Source organism: Canis lupus, chromosome 36, assembly GCF_003254725.2.
Source record: "Canis lupus dingo isolate Sandy chromosome 36, ASM325472v2, whole genome shotgun sequence".
Taxonomy (NCBI): Eukaryota; Metazoa; Chordata; class Mammalia; order Carnivora; family Canidae; genus Canis; species Canis lupus.
The window spans coordinates 11,524,955-11,541,223 of NC_064278.1; the positions used below are offsets into that span (position 1 = coordinate 11,524,955).

The window sequence follows — 16,269 nt, forward strand, 5'->3', positions numbered from 1 at the left end:
TTCAAAACGTCCTTACGCTGTCATCAGAAGTTGCCTTATCTATTATCACCTCTGGCAGAAGCTGTCCATTGGGGAGCATGAGAGCTGAGGGTCCATCAACCAGGGAGACCACACCATTGCAGTCCACGGCACTGTGCATCTTCCCATTCACCGGCAGCACCGGGGGGGACCTACTGGCTTGGCTGATGTTACTGCTGCGCCGCTCCCGAGGTCTGTGGGGCACAAACAGTGAGCCCCTCCTGCTTTCACTGTCTCCGAAAATGCTATGCTCATCGTCGGCAAATTCAGTCTCAGAGCCGATATCTTTCCCTCGACCTTTGAAACTAAAAAGACTTGTTCTGCTGCTGCGCCTTCCAGAAAACAAGGAGCCTCGAATGCTGAGTGGTGACTGCAGAAAAGAGAAGAGATGACACTTATCTGCTGAAGCACCAAGAATAGAGCACACAGAACTGGCTACTGACATGGCTGAGTGGAGGTCAGGTGGCTCCACTCTGGTTTAAAAGGAACATAGTTAAAAACAAAGAAATCTGGCAGCAAGACAAATTCTTCCAAATAAGGGATGAAAAGATAGGATGAATTCATCCTTTTAGGAACAGGTAAATTATTCATTGCCATACAGATATTTTCTACCATGGCCTCTACTGTTCTTCTTTTCTTTTTTCTTTTTAAGATTTTATTGACTTATTTGAGAGATAGAGACAGCAGAGTGTGAGAGAGAAGGCCTGAGCTGGGGGTAGTGGCAGAGGGAGAGGAAGAAGTAGGCTCCCCACTGAGCAGGGAGCCCAACGTGGGGCTTGATCCTAGCACCCTGGGCTCACGACCTGAGCCAAAGGCAGATGCTTAACCAACTGAGCCACAGGTGCCCCTATACATTGATCCCTAAGTTCTCTAAGTAACTGACACTTTCTTGAGGCCAAAGACCACACTGTATGCTTCTTTGCCTTCCATTGCTTGCAACTCCACTTTACATATTGGAAACTCAGTCAAGGTACGTTGAGAAAGACCTTTAAATATCAATGAGTTTACGAAGTCATAAAACACTAGAACTTGAGAGAGATTGCCCAACAACAAAGAGGGGTAAGTCACATTTATTTGACTCGTGGCCAGGACAAACCGTGTCCATAAACCAAACTGAATGTTTATTCTTTGGAAGTACCTATTTCAATAAATGTTAGTGCTTCCTATGGACAGGACAAAGTGGCAGGCACTCTGAATAATGGGAAGTAAGCATAACAAAGTCTCTGTCTTAAAACTAGCTTGGATTGTTCTTGTCATATTTCCTTTTATTGATATCACATGTATTCAAGTTCAGTCTCTCCAGCTAAATAATAAAATCTTTTATGGCAGGGACGCTATGTTTTATTTGTATGTCTGTCTGGCAGTGTCTTAAACACTTAAGCAGTAGAAATTTTAAATGAAGACATAAATGAGAAGGTTAGTAATTCTGAGCAGGGCATCAAAGAGCTGACTGGACAAGTGGAGAGGGGAGAGATAAATCTGTGGGATGAGTGGCATCTGAGCTAGTGAATGAAGAATGGGTGCTTCTGCACCAGGATTCAGAAAACAAAAAGAATGAGTGCTATGACACCAGTGGTTCTACACCACTTAGCGAACACGATATGTATTAAGTAATACAGGTACAGGGAGGGTAGGTAAGAGTGAATGATCATGGTGGACTGAGGGTACATGAACGTAGAGAAAGGAAGGAAATGAAGTTGAGGCCAGTCCACAACATGAATAAGTTGTGAGTCTTGTTCTGTGGTCTGTGATTATTCTACAGAGTTGGGCTTTGTTTTGTTTTTTAAAGTTGAGCCAAGGGACAGATTTGTTTTAGAAAAATGATTTGGGAAGGTTGTGTGATAGAACACAGGGAAGGGTGAAGAGACCAGAAGCAATTGTTCCTCTTGGAGGTCTGTAGGCAGGGAAACCTGAGATATGGTTTCCAGGAAGGAGAGAAAAAAATGAGAAGTTTTACACAAGCAGAAACAATAAACTGTGTAACTTGATGTTAGTGACTGAGTAGTTTGTGGGTGGAGGTTGTCAAGATGTCTTCAAACTTTCCAGCCTTGGTGATGGCTACTCAGTGGTCCCATGACTTACAGTGAAGAAAAGTGGAGAAACTAGTCAAGTTTAGTTTTTAACCAGTGAGGCCTTATAAAATACAGACTAGATAAAAATGTAGGAGTTAATATATAGTGTGAATGATTTTTTTTTTCATTTCTACGACAGTTCTCATGAATACTTTGTTTTGAAAATTTGTTTATCAGAGAAGATCATTTGACAATGCTGAAACTATAAGCTCCTTCAAAAATGGGTCAAACTTCCATGGAAAACTATGGACATCTATGTGCTTTTATTAAATGTCCAATGTTTTTTGCCTAAAAACACCGATGAAGTTGCTCACTTTCCTCTCATGAGATCCTGTACTTAAAAATGAACCATTTGCTCTGTAATCCTACCCCTGGTGAAATGCATTTGATAGCTGCAAGAGTACCTGGTTAGGGGTAGACAGCCTCTTCTCACGTGCTCGTCTATGACCTTCAACACCAAGATGGAAACTTTGTCTCCTGATGCTCTCCTCTGACTCCGATTTGGACAACTTCTCATTGTCTCCTTTTTCTTCCCCACTGGAGAGCTTCTTTTGATTCCTTTTCTTTCTTCTGTTTCTTCTTTCTTTAGCACTTTTAGAACTCAGTTTGGATGTTTCAGAGGAACTCTCAGAGAAGCCCATCATTCTGCTTCTCCCAATACTTGTGTATTCAGCTGCTGCTATTGCAATCGCCTGTTGGACCAAGAGGCCACACATACAGTAAGTCATTTCCAAAGTCTGGGGAACCCTATGCTAGGGCAGCTCTCTGCGAGGAATATAATTGCACTATGCATATAATCCCGTCCCTTGTACAAGAGTAATGCCGTTTTCTTTGCACTATGACCAGAGAACTTACAGAGCATATATTTATTGCTTCTCTTGTATTTTAATAAGGCCCCATTTCACTTTGGAATTAAACTATTATACATTATTACTGTATTTATAGTAAAACAATTAAAAATAGTTTATGTGACAGTTTTAGTAGTTAATTTTGGAACATAAAACTCACATAAACTCACATAAACATAAACCTGAATACGTGTTATTCAGGTAATTAACTCACTATTATCAATAGAGTCAGGCACTCAGTTTAATGAAGACTGAATAGTCTGAAAATGAAAATGAATTATTATAAAATCATCTCAAAAAAATGAGAGACTTCTAAGGGTTTCCTAAAAGATTCTTGGGATGGCCTAGTGTCAACGCTTTATAAAAAAAATTAAGCTTTATTATTAAAATAATCCTTGTAAAAATTTGGAAAATAAGGGCATTGTGAATAAAAAATAAAAATCACTCAAAATCTTATATCCTGGAAATAACTGCTGTTAATATGTCTTCCAATCTTTATATATAATTTTTAAATTGTTTGTATATTATACTCAATTTTGTATCTTCTTATTTAATATGTGATTATATTAACACATTTCACTGTCATAATATTCTTAAAACACCTAATTTTATGGCTGAATAATACTCCAAGAGACAAAAATATCATAATTCTACTAATTTTTAAAAATTTAAATGCTTTCTGATTTTTATTTATTTATTTATTTTTTATTTTATTTTTTTTTTTTAAAGATTTTATTTATTTATTCATGAGAATGCACAGAGAGGAGAGAGAGAGAGGCAGAGACACAGGCAGAGGGAGAAGCAGGCTCCATGCACCGGGAGCCCGACATGGGATTCGATCCCGGTCTCCAGGATTGCGCCCTGGGCCAAAGGCAGGCGCCGAACCACTGCGCCACCCAGGGATCCCCTGCTTTCTGATTTTTAATGTTACAATACTGCACTGGACATCTTTCTGCATTCAAGTTCTCTGCATTACAGATTACTACCTTACACCTAATAAGTTAGGTACTTTGAAGATATTTAACTTAGGTTGAACCATCAAATAATTTTTAAACTCTTGCAGAATATTTAAATTTGTGTTCTCAAGGTACAAACCTTCCCAACTTCTCCCCTGAAGCGCCCCTTTGGAGAGGAATGTGAGGAAGAATCCTCTGGAATTTGTGCCTTAACCTAAGGCATCCATAACCATCAGTATAGACTTTCTTAACATCTCATGTTTTTTACCTTAAAAGTTCTTGCCACATTAACAAAAATCAATGCATATTTTGCTTTCTACCCCATAGAGTATCCGTTAACTTAAATATTTAAATAATTTTCCCTAAACTTTTGTATGCAATTGTTACACATCCTATCTGTTTTGGGACTGTGCATAATGTATACATACTGAGGCCTCATGGATAACAAGGTTAGGAGGAATGGCTTGGAACATTCTCTGTGCTGGAGTGAGCTGATGATAGGGAAAGGTACAATGGGACAGATGCCAATTCTAACTCAATCAAGAATTGGTTCCTTTGACCACATCAGAAAGAAAATTCTATTTATATTTATAAATACAGTAAGGAAAACTTCCCTAGAAAGGCCACAGAGCCTCTGCTATCCCCCTTTGGACTTCGACTCCTAGGAAGAATTTTAAATGAAATAAAATACCTCAGCTTCTTCTTGTTCTTTTTTAAGACGATCTAACATCTGTTGAAATTCTAACTCCTTTTGCCTTGCTTCTTCAATGTTTGCCTGATTCTGTTCTTCATAGGCCATGGCAACCACAGCAAGGATCAAGTTGATTAGATAGAAGGAGCCCAGAAAAATCACCACAACAAAAAAGATCATGTAGGTTTTCCCAGCAGCACGCAGTGTCTAGGGAAAAATGGAAATCATTATTTTAGTGACACAAAGATTCCTGGTAAATTATTTCAACTTCAATGGCATATTAGGCCTGGAAAAGGTGAGGCAGGTCTGGACAAACCCATGTTATCAAAAGTATAAAGGAATAAAATTATATCTCCATGGAAAATAATGAGTGTGAAAATACATACTTTTTCAGCATAAAAGATATAGTAGCAATCCATTAAACTTGTATTAAAATCAGGTATGATTCTTTACAATTTTTAAGACTAAGAATCTTGCAATTTTTCTTTATCTGCAGTCTGAAAATTACTCAGAAACCCTCTGCTATGCTCATTTTCAAATTAGAGGACCAGATAATATATATAGTTCCTTTCTTATTGATAAAATTCTATCTTTAGCAGGAAGTATGAATGATGATGTATTATGTTCACACAAAGCAGGAAGCCCCATTGAATGATCTTATCTGCTCATCTACTGTTATATTTACTTTCCATTAACATGCATTAGAAATTTTTGAATGCAGTCTATGGTAAAAAAAAAAAAAAAAATCAAACGGCCTAAAAAGATAGTACATGAAAAATCTCTCCTATCTGATGCTCCCTCATTTCCTTTTCTATCAGTTATTAATGTTACAGTTTCTTTTCTTTGATAAATTCTTAATTGTGGAATTGTTAGATTAAGGGGCATACTCATTTTAATTTTCATAGAGGTTCCCATGTTGCACTCTGCAGTGGTTCCCAGCAACACATGAGAAAGTCTGCCTCCCCACATCTCAGCCAGACAACGCCTCTTTTGAGCTCCATCATTCTAACAGGTAAAAAATTTGATGTTACTCTACTTTTAATTTGCATTTCTTTAATTCTGAGTAAAAGTGAGCATCTTTTTATATAAAGTTGTTGTATTCCCTTTTTCCTCTAAAGTATATAACTTATTTATATAATTTTTATATTCATTTATAATATTATCAGAAATTAAGTAGACATAAGACAGGCCAAAGGAAAAATCTGGCAATTCTGAAAAAGTGATTCATTTTTATTTATAATACAGAATGGCCATTCTCTTCTCCTTCCTCTTGGGGTTGAGTGCTGAGAATATGTAAGTGAAAAGATGCAGCCTCTAGGACAAAAAAAGTTCACATTTAAGCTGGAGAGCGATGGCCATGGGAATGAACAATGAAAGCACAAGCCACGGATAAACTGAGGAATATTCAAATGCCATGTAGGTCTAGGGGAATGAGCAATTGAGTCAGCATGTGCAGAAAACAGTGTGTACAGGAGAGCAACAAAAGACCATGACAGTGTATTTCCTGCTATTTACTCAGGACCCATGGGATGCTATATTCAGAAAGGGGGAAAGTGAACTAGAGATCAAATAAGCCAAAAAAGATATGAAGATAATATATGATTTTAAGAATTTTCTAATCTCATAAAGCTGGAAGTAAAACATGTCTAATTTTACTGATAAGACAATAGGGTTTTGTCCTTTCAAAATTGAATAAATATCTCATATAAAGTCTGAGAAGGAACATTCACCAGATTTTTGCATTCATCGCATTCAAAATTGCAATGAATGTTTCTCTTGCCACTCACCTGTTGGTAAAGGTTTTCCCAGTAATCCTGGGTCATTAGCCGAAACAAGGCCAAGAAGGCCCAACTGAAAGTGTCAAAGCTCGTGTAGCCATAATCAGGGTTTCTCCCAGCTTTCACACACTTGTACCCTTCTGGACACTGACTACATATGAAAAAGAATATCACAAGTTAGACTGTTTCCAGGATGTGTGTTAAAGAGTACTACAAAACAGTTAGATAGTCAAGGTTCCTTTCCTAGAGGGACAATACTTAATAATGGTTAAGAACACATTATCTGGAATCAAGAAGAACTGGGTTTGAAGCCCAACCCTATTATTTACTAGTTGGTGACTTTGTCAAATTACTGAAATTCTTCAAGATGCAGTTCATTCTTTCTGTGAGAAGAGGATAACACCTACTTCAAATAGTTAAGACTGCTGTTAAGTTAAAAAAAAATAATGTATGCAAATTACTTAGCCTAGCTCCTGAACATAGAAAGCATTTAATAAATGGTACCTGCTATTAGTATCATCATCAAAACTTGGAAACTTCTGCTGATGTCAAATAATAGTTCTTGCATCATAAATACTGATATATAGGCTTCCACCAAAACTGGGTTCCCCCAAATTATTCTTGGAGTAAGAATTAAAAAATAGCCCAAATAGAGCAATTATATAAGTTCATAAAGATTTGCAGCTTTATGGTATTTTTCTAAAATTGGTGGATTGATACCCATGATGCTCTGAACAGTGTTCTGAACTGTCTCTGAGGGCAGCATCTCTATCTTTTTACTATAACGTTCCCAGGGTACACAGAGCCTGGTGAAGAAATATCTGGTCGGGGGAGAACAAGAACAAAGGCAATCCAGCAGAAATAAGGTGATGTATAGGAGAAACTACAAGATGGGCATTTTGCATATATGGGAGATTCTTAAAATATCTTTACCGAAATCCATGGGTTCCTTTTGTTTAGGGTGCCAAATTGTCACTGCATTCATTCACCTATGAGTCATTCTTGATTGGAAATAGAATTTGGGAATGGAAGAAAAAGTTGATTCTGTAACTCTTCTTTCCAGAAAAAGAAAGACTTGAAACTATCCAGGCAACTTTTGGTGGAGTTTTCCAGCTTCATTTTCTTAAGATTCATATGACTTGTATCTTGTTTGAATTCAAGCACTACCTCCAAGTTTTGCTTTCAGAAGTAGGCACTAACAGGGACGCCTGGGTGGCTCAGTGGTTAAGCGTCTGCCTTTGGTTCAGGGCGTGACCCAGATTCCTGGGATCGAGTCCCACATTGGGCTTTCTGCAGGGAGCCTGCTTCTCCCTCTGCCTGTGTCTCTGCCTCTCTATGTGTCTTTCATGAATGAAGAAATAAAAACCCTTTAAAAAAAAAGAAGTATGCACTAACCATAAATTTTTAAAGTTGGGACTCACTGTGGGACAGAATAATGCCATGATATATATGAAAACAATATAAAAATCAGAGGTTCTTACTTAAAAAAAAAAACTGATTGGATATGCTTTTCCTTTTTTTTGTAGCCTTTGACTAAAAACAAATATTACTTACCCTGAATCTGTGCTCAAACCACAAAGGAGAGCATCCTTAGATCCCTCTAAGTAATAAAAATATTCTGTTTAGGAAGAAATTCAACAATATAACATTAGAGAGTGCAAGCTTTAAGAGTGACAAATTGATGATAAATTAATTAGTATAGGCATATTCACACACACATTCAGGCCCAGTCTCAAGCAATGTAAAATCATTTATTTATCATATTCTTGTATATTCTCCTTCAAAGATTTATTGATAACCTCTTATGGGCCAGGCAGTGAATATAATAATAAAAGCATGATAAACAAGATCATTAGTTTTATGGATCTTTATGTGTAAGGAAGGGTGGAAATTGGGGATGGAGAAGGACAGGTAAATAAAGACATATACAAGGTATTTTCAGAAAGCAATAAATGTCCTAAAGAAAATAAGACAATGAAGGGATGCCTGGGTGGCTCAGCGGCTGAGCATCTGCCTTCGGCTTGGGGCGTGATCCCGGAGTCCCGGGATTGAGTCCCACATCAGGCTCCCTGCATGGAGCCTGCTTCTCCCTCTGCCTATATCTCTGCCTCTCTCTGTGTGTCTCTCATGAATATTTAAATAAAATCTTTAGGAAAAAAAAAAAGAGAAAAGGTCAGGGAAGGCCTTTCTAAAGATATGACATTTAAACTGGGGCCTAAATGCTACAAAGAAGCTGCCATCCAAACACCCTGGGAAGAGGTATTCTTGCAGGGTGACGAGCAGGTGCAAAGGCCCTGAGGCAAAAGTGAAATTGGTGTGTGGAAGAAAGAGCAAGATGGCCAGCTTGGCTATGGTGCAGTGAGTGGAGAGAACTATGGTGGCAGAGGTAAGCAGGGGTCAAATGATGGAAGTCTTGGTGAGTTATGAAAAGATGTTTGGATTTTAAGTATGATTAGAAGTAATAGAAGTGGGAGGTAGAGATGGGAGATAATAATCACATTTTAAAATATCCCTCTGGTTGTTTTGTGGACTGTAGACTATAAGAGAGCAAGTGTGGAAGCAGGGAAATGACTTAAGTGACTACAGTGAGAGGCAACATGGCTAAAATTCAGAGAATAGCTGTGTGCATGAAGAGAAAGGGATGAGAACAGAGTAGACAGGACTCGTTGATAGAGTCGGGCGGGGGATGGAGAGGACACAAGAATATGATCATCAAGTAGATAGTTTTTGAAGCCGTGGGACTTGAGTTAACCCAAAGAGAAAGTGTAGCTCAGAAAGGGAAGGGGAGAAAAGAGAAGGAAGGGAGCCCCCAACTGAGCCCCAAAGCATTCTAGAAGAGGTGGAGCCAGCAAGGCAGTATCATACATAAATGGAACAATGCAACTTGTCTCCTGAAATTCTCTTGTTTATTCACCAATCACTATTTATGTAGGACTTATTAAGTTCCAGATATTGAGGCTGTGGCAGTGAGCTAAATGCACAATTTCTCACGTGGCACTCTTTGTATCCATTATCAGGCATTAAGGGATCTTATAATCTCTTTCTCCATGCACTATTAAGGCTTATTCCTAAAACACAGAGCTGATCCAACAATGCACAGTAAATGTATAAAAAACTAAAATATGCCACTCTTTTTAGTAAGGGCCCATCTTCCTATTTGGCTCAAATTGAAGGAATAAAGATGTAATTATTAGGAGGCTCTTTTTTTTAAATTTTTACTTATTTATGATAGTCACAGAGAGAGAGAGAGGGGCAGAGACACAGGCAGAGGGAGAAGCAGGCTCCATGCACCGGGAGCCCGATGTGGGATTTGATCCCGGGTCTCCAGGATCGCGCCCTGGGCCAAAGACAGGCGCTAAACCGCTGCGCCACCCAGGGATCCCTATTAGGAGGCTTTTGAAGTAATAGTGGAAGAAAGACTTTGAAGTCAGATATAGTTGGACTTGAATGTTGCTCCTACCCCTTCCTATGTAGGTGAATGATCTTACCACTTTAATGGTTAGCCACTGCCACTACATGTGTAAAATGTGCATAAGAATGTCTGCTTTGTAGAGATATTGTAGAGCATAAATAGGATATTGCATGGAAAGCACTTAATACAGTGATGCACACGTTCTACACAGCTGCTCAGAGAGCAGCAGCTATCATTATTAAACTATTAAACAATCCAGGTAAGATTAATTGACTGAATTACACATCATTTTGTCTTCCACGGAAGATAAAAATCTTAGAGGACACAAATAAAACAATAAAGCCTCTTCATTTGAGGTGACAATTTAGCTGGGAATGTACATGAACAACTTTTTTGAAAAAGAACTCCTGTACCTCAGGTAGGGTGGGCATGATAGAATAAGGAGGGAGGAGGTTAAGATGCAACTTTTTGTGCATAAGCCTCCAAGATATTATTATTATGGAAGGACTGCTTTAGAATTATCCTTTAAAGGAACGCTGGCTCACGTTTACCGGTGCTTGAGGAGTTGCCTTACAAGAACGGGGTTCTTGAGCTGCCTGTGCTAGCACATGGTAGGGTGACCAGACTCAAGTCGGTACAAGAATGATGAAAGCTAAAGCAATGGCAGTAGTTCACTCTGGTCTTATAGAACACTCTGAATTCACCCCTAAATAAGCAGACATTAAATGGTTAGAATAATTAGCCCCAAGAGGATTTAAGGTTAATGTGTAAAGGAAAAATGTAATGCAAAGAGAAATAAAAACATACGTCCACAGTAAAACTTACACATGAATGTTCATAGTAGCATTATTCACAATAGCCCCAAAGTGGAAACAACTCAGATGTTCATTAGTTAATGAATGAATAAACAAAATGTAGTATATACATACAATGGAATATTATTTAGCAATAAAAAGTGAATCAACTGCTGCATGGATGAACCTTGAAAACAATCTCAGTGAGAGAAGCCAGACACAAAGACCACGTGTTGTATAATTTTACTTATGTAAAATATTCAGAATAGGTAAATCCATCTAGAGACAGAATGATTAGTGGTTGTCAGGGGATGGTGGGGTGGAGGGAATGGATAGTGACTGCCTATGAGTACAGGATTTCTTTTGAGGGAGGTGAAGTTATTCTAAAATTAGTGATGTTTGTACAATGTGAATATACTGTGGATATACTATAAAAACACTGAATTGTGTACTTCAAAAGGGAGGATTTTATGGTATGTGAATTATATAAAGCCGTTAAAAAACGTAATTCAGGGATCCCTGGGTGGCTCAGCAGTTTAGCGCCTGCCTTTGGCCCAGGGTGTGATCCTGGAGACCTGGGATCAAGTCCCACGTCGGGCTTCTGCATGGAGCCTGCTTCTCCCTCTGCCTGTGTCTCTGCCTCTCTCTCTGTCTCTCATGAATAAATAAATAAAATCTTAAAAAAAATTGTAATTCAGTACAACAACAAAGGTTGTGGATAGTAATAGATAAGCCCCAACCTCACAGTAAAAGACATATAAGGATAAAAGGCAATAGAAAATTGCAAAATCCACACACTAAAAATCTGGAACGGAGATCAAGTGCAGATTCTGAGGAAATTTTCAATTAATTTCAAAGCCAATGGTACAGAATGGTAAGACATGACTGGTGACCTTTAGCAACTACATATGACTTGGGCTTTTGGAGTTTATTCTTCAATCAAGAGGCAATAATAAGTCAACTCTGAGAACACTGGTGCAGGAGATAAGGTACAGGCCAAACACCTGCAGGTGACACACTGCATTCTGGGAGACTGCGTTCTATGGAGTCCCCACATGGAAAGCACTTACAGATGAAGACAGGAAAAGCCCTGGGTGTGGTACAGACCAATACTGTGGTTTTTCCAGGACCTTTTAAATGTCAAAACACTCAGAAAATTGGAATAAGAGACTATCTTTCTTCATCCCAACAGAACCACACCATATTAGTGTACAATAGCTACTGGAATTTTAGCTATCAGCTGTGCACATGAATCTTTCCTTCACCTGTGGTAGCAAGAAGGAAGTTTGATGAGTATCAATGTTGACAATGCTTGGTGTCAAAGGAAATCTATAAATTGTGTATTTTGAGACATGATGTTAGACAGTAGGCTCATTTATTTGATAATAAATTTTAAAAACACCTCCAAAAAAGGCTTTGCTGCAGGCACCAGAAAACACTTTCAAAATATATTCAGCCTTTCTCTGTGGGGCTGCCTTTACCACTGTAATACTTTAATTTCTTCAAGGGTTCCAATTCATGTACTGCATCACTTTCTCATATCTATCAACTAACTCTTGGGTTCGCTTCTTTCCTTGTCCAATGTAGAATCCAATAGGTAATCATTATGGTTATTTTTTTATGATTTCCTCAACTTCAAAGTATTTCTCTAAGTCTATCATACTAGCTTGCCCCAACCTTAACTTTTACACATAATCAAAATAAAATAACTGGTAATAATCCTAGTAAAAAAGAAAAAGGTTAAATTTAAGTAAGTGTTATAATTGTAACACTTGTTAATTGTAAATATCAACAATTACCCATAAGGTATATTACTTTTATGTTCTATAAATTAAGTTACAATTCTTTGTAAACTGAAAATAAAATGAAAGATTATATCAAAAAAAAAAAAGATTATATCATTAAAAATCAGAAACTGGAAAAATAAGTCAAAATAAAATGGAAGGGAAAGCATGCTAAATTCCTCATCAAACACTGATAGTAAAGAAATTACACATTAAATATTTTACTTGAAAACCTTCACTTTTCTCATTTTAGGCTTCCATATTTTTTTCTGTTTTCTTTATTTACAGTCTCCTACTATACTAGCTAGGTTTCATTTGCTTTTATCTTCCCTAGTGAGTGGGAGAGTACATATTTAGTAAAGTAAAAAAATGATGTATACTCTTCATAATCCAATTCAGATCTTTATTCCTTGATCACATTCTGTCAAAGGCATATACACTTGGAAGTTTCTTGATTTCCTCTCCCCCATTCTGGATCTAATTATCTGTTAAGGTTCATGGGTTCATGTGGATAACATCATACAGACACACTGCAGGTGTTAGACAGAAAGCACAATCTTGTTTGATCTCATTCTCACCCAAATTTATCAATAGCTCTGGCAAGAGAAACTGCGGTAGGGGACAATTGTTCAGAAAAAACGCAGTTTAGGCTCTCTGTAAGATATTCTAAAATATACTTGTGAATTAAGCAGACTTGAGATTGTGTGCACAGATAAACTCATATGTTTCCTACAGACTAGTTCTGATGAATTAAACTTTGATATAACGCTATTGGCTAGACTCAGGAGAAGCCCTTAGAGCTGTGAAACTACATTGATTATAGGGATAGTGCTGATAAAGCTGAGTGAACCATTCTGCTTTATATAAACCTTCAGAAATACTATCAAGTAGACATTTTAATATGTGATAATTAATAATATTGTCATACTGGGATTCATACAACTACATATGTTATAACACAAGTGTAAAAATATAATTATATTATCATATAACAAATAGATTACCCTATAAACCAAAGTATGAATTACACAATACAACTGTAGTACATAAAACACATAAATTTATTTCTCTAGAGCAAATTTATTTATTTTTATCTTATAGAAGAGATTAAGAATTATGTAGTTCTATCATATGTCCAATACCAAAACTGCTACAAAGCTTAGAAACAGGGAAATTTATGAACATATAACATGATCCAAATTCACACTGTGGTAACTTTCTATATATTTGAGTAATTTTGAAAAAATTAAAGAAAGCAACATTTCATTGCTAAAAGAGAACAATCTCATTTTAACATCAACTAAAGGGACATTCTTACTTTTATAGTCTTCTTCTTCAAGGGTATCCAATAAGCTTGTTAATGTTTCATTATCGTCCAGTGGATCCCGCAGACATTTATGCTTCAGGTTGCCCATGAAGAGCTGTAGCCCAATTAGCGCAAACACACTCAGACAGAACACAGTCAAGATCATGACATCAGAGAGCTTCTTCACAGACTGGATCAGAGCTCCCACAATGGTCTTCAGGCCTGAACACGGGCAAAAAAAATAAAAAATAAAAAATAAAAATAAAAATAAAAATAAAAATAAAAAAAAAGAAGTTCATAATGAAATAAAGCCTCTGAATGAGAAATAAAAACAAAACACAAGCTTTCCTAAAAATGCATGCATTATATCAAATCAATGACCTTAAGTAACCTAGTTCAAAAAAGACTACTAGCTCAACAGGGTGGATTTGCTGTTTTATATATTTTTTGTTTCTATATATAACAGCAAATGATAAAAAAATATAAAACATTTCCAATGAGTAGCCAGACTATCAAAATGAATAATTTGTTTGCTCAAATCATATCCATATTCACTTGTAAATATTATTTTTAAAAGTGCTAATTTAGTAAATGCTTGTCAAACAAACCATCTCTCTATAAAGACATTAAAAGAGGCTGAACTGCAGCGTATAGTGACAACTTAACCAATTTTCAGTTGAGAAATGGTTTGTTGTGAAAAGCTAAAAGACACAGTACATCATGCAATACCCTCATGCTGATATTTTTTTAAATCTCTTTTTCTAACTGTATGAAAAGCAATCAAAACAAATTGAAATTTTTGTTCCTGGCTAAGCAAAATGCAAAATGATCGGTTACACAGGAAGGAAAATTTCAAGTTGAGATGTGAGCCAAATGGCCATCTTCATCCTCTAAGACCCATGCAATTGATTAAACGCAAAGGCTGACTTTTAATAATGATTGTGAAAACCACAAAAAATCAAATTCAATTAAAATATGTAAGAGAAAATCATTCTTGTCTTTCCTCCAAAAGATCAAAGTCAGCCCCGGTGTTTAACCCCACTCTCACCTGGAATGACTGAAATTGTTTTCAGTGCTCGGAGAACTCTGAATGTTCTCAGCGCTGAGACATTGCCCAAGTCCACGAACTCTGTCACATATCTGTAATAGGGAGTTCACACACAACACAGTGACAACACACACACACACAAACAAAGAACAACTCCCAAATAGTTGGAGTTATGAGTGGCCTAATGCTTCACACCAATCACTCCTTACCTGGAATTACAGAAATAGTTTTCAAAGCTCTCAAGACTCTGAAAGTTCGAAGAGCTGAAACATTGCCTAGGTTTACAAATTCTGTTAAATACCTGTAGAATTAAATCAGAGTTATTCAGAATTTAGATAGAGTCTATGATACTTACCTGTGCCTTTAGTCAAGGTATTACCTATATTTGGGAAATTCATATTTAAATGGATAGTTTCTGCAAGCCTTCTTTTTCCCCCATCACAACTAATTTAATTTAATTAGATTTGATTTGACCCCTTTTATGTGAGCAAAATACAGATTATTAAAATGGTTTCATGCACTAAAATCCCTACATAAACAATCAAATGGGGCAGCCCTGGTGGCTCAGCGGTTTAGCACTGCCTGCAGCCCAGGGCGTGATCCTGGAGACCCTGGATCGAGTCCCACGTCAGGCTCTCTGCATGGAGCCTGCTTCTCCCTCTGCCTGTGTCTCTGCCTCTCTCTCTCTCTCAGCATCTCTATGAATAAATAAATAAAATCTTTATAAAAAAAACAATCAAATGCTTTAGTTATTATGCCTCCACATTATGGTAATGTAGATACTTAATATCCTATAAAATGTCAACAGCAAACTTTGAAAACTGTATGCTAATGAAAAGAAGCAAAACACACAAAAGGTCACATACTGTGTGATTCCATTCATATGAAATGCCTAGAATAGGCAAATGCATAGATTCAAAAACAGATGAGTGGTTTCCAAGCATTAGGGGAAGAAGGGAATGTAATTGACTTATTTTGGGGATGACGGAAATATTCTGGAATCAGAGATTAGTGACGGTTGCATAACTTTGTGAAAATACTAAAAAAAAAAAACACTTTGTGAAAATACTAAAAAAAAAAAACACTACAAAAAAAAAAAGTATAAAAAAATTTTATACTTTTAAAGGGGTTAATTTTACGTCATATAAATTATATCTCAACTTAAAATGAGACCCCTGAGAAGAGACAGCCTTCTTTGACACAGTATTGTCTTACCAGCAGGTGGTAGGTACAACTGCAGTAGTCATGTGACCATGAAAGAAGCAAGCCTGATGGACAAGGAGGTGGAGGTGGGGGTGAGGGAATGGGAAACTAGAAATCTTAAGACCCTTCTCTATTGTCTAAATTCCTCCGATGGACATGTATTACTTTTAAAATTAGATAGATGAGAAAAATATTGTATCTAGGTTGGAGATTTTAAAAAACAATGGAATATTACTGGCAAATATATTTGGGAAAATAACAGCAGTATGAATTAATTAAAATTATATTTTAATGTAATATTTTTCTCAAAAATAAGCTGTGGCTGCATATATGATTCACTGATGTTAGGATTATATGCA

General features: G+C 36.9%; 1 protein-coding gene and 1 long non-coding RNA gene across 10 annotated transcripts in view; one reads left to right on the forward strand and one right to left on the reverse strand.

Moving 5' to 3' along the window:
* The window catches only part of LOC112668030 (sodium channel protein type 1 subunit alpha), a 277,785-nt gene that overhangs the window by 254,242 nt on the left and 7,274 nt on the right, over positions 1-16,269 (reverse strand). For 2 of the 8 annotated variants that reach the window (XM_049106362.1, XM_049106365.1), the window contains exons 3-9: positions 14,708-14,799; positions 13,672-13,881; positions 7,918-7,981; positions 6,373-6,514; positions 4,586-4,792; positions 2,495-2,782; positions 17-388 (exon numbers count right to left, since the gene is read on the reverse strand). In XM_049106362.1, the coding sequence (XP_048962319.1) occupies positions 17-388; positions 2,495-2,782; positions 4,586-4,792; positions 6,373-6,514; positions 7,918-7,981; positions 13,672-13,881; positions 14,708-14,799 (1,375 nt within the window). Of the gene's footprint in view, positions 1-16; positions 389-2,494; positions 2,783-4,585; positions 4,793-6,372; positions 6,515-7,917; positions 7,982-13,671; positions 13,882-14,707; positions 14,800-14,916; positions 15,009-16,269 lie in introns of all 8 variants that reach the window. The other 6 variants (XM_049106363.1, XM_049106366.1, XM_035698427.2 and 3 more) reach the window with 4 other exon arrangements.
* On the forward strand, positions 385-8,191 carry LOC118350584 (uncharacterized). 2 transcript variants are annotated; one of them, XR_004804645.2, is made up of 4 exons: positions 385-596; positions 2,680-2,809; positions 5,491-5,597; positions 7,158-8,191. It is a non-coding gene; the product is annotated as an uncharacterized LOC118350584 (long non-coding RNA). The 2 variants fall into 2 exon arrangements; XR_007408769.1 differs by lacking the exon at positions 385-596 and having other exon boundaries at positions 5,515-5,597.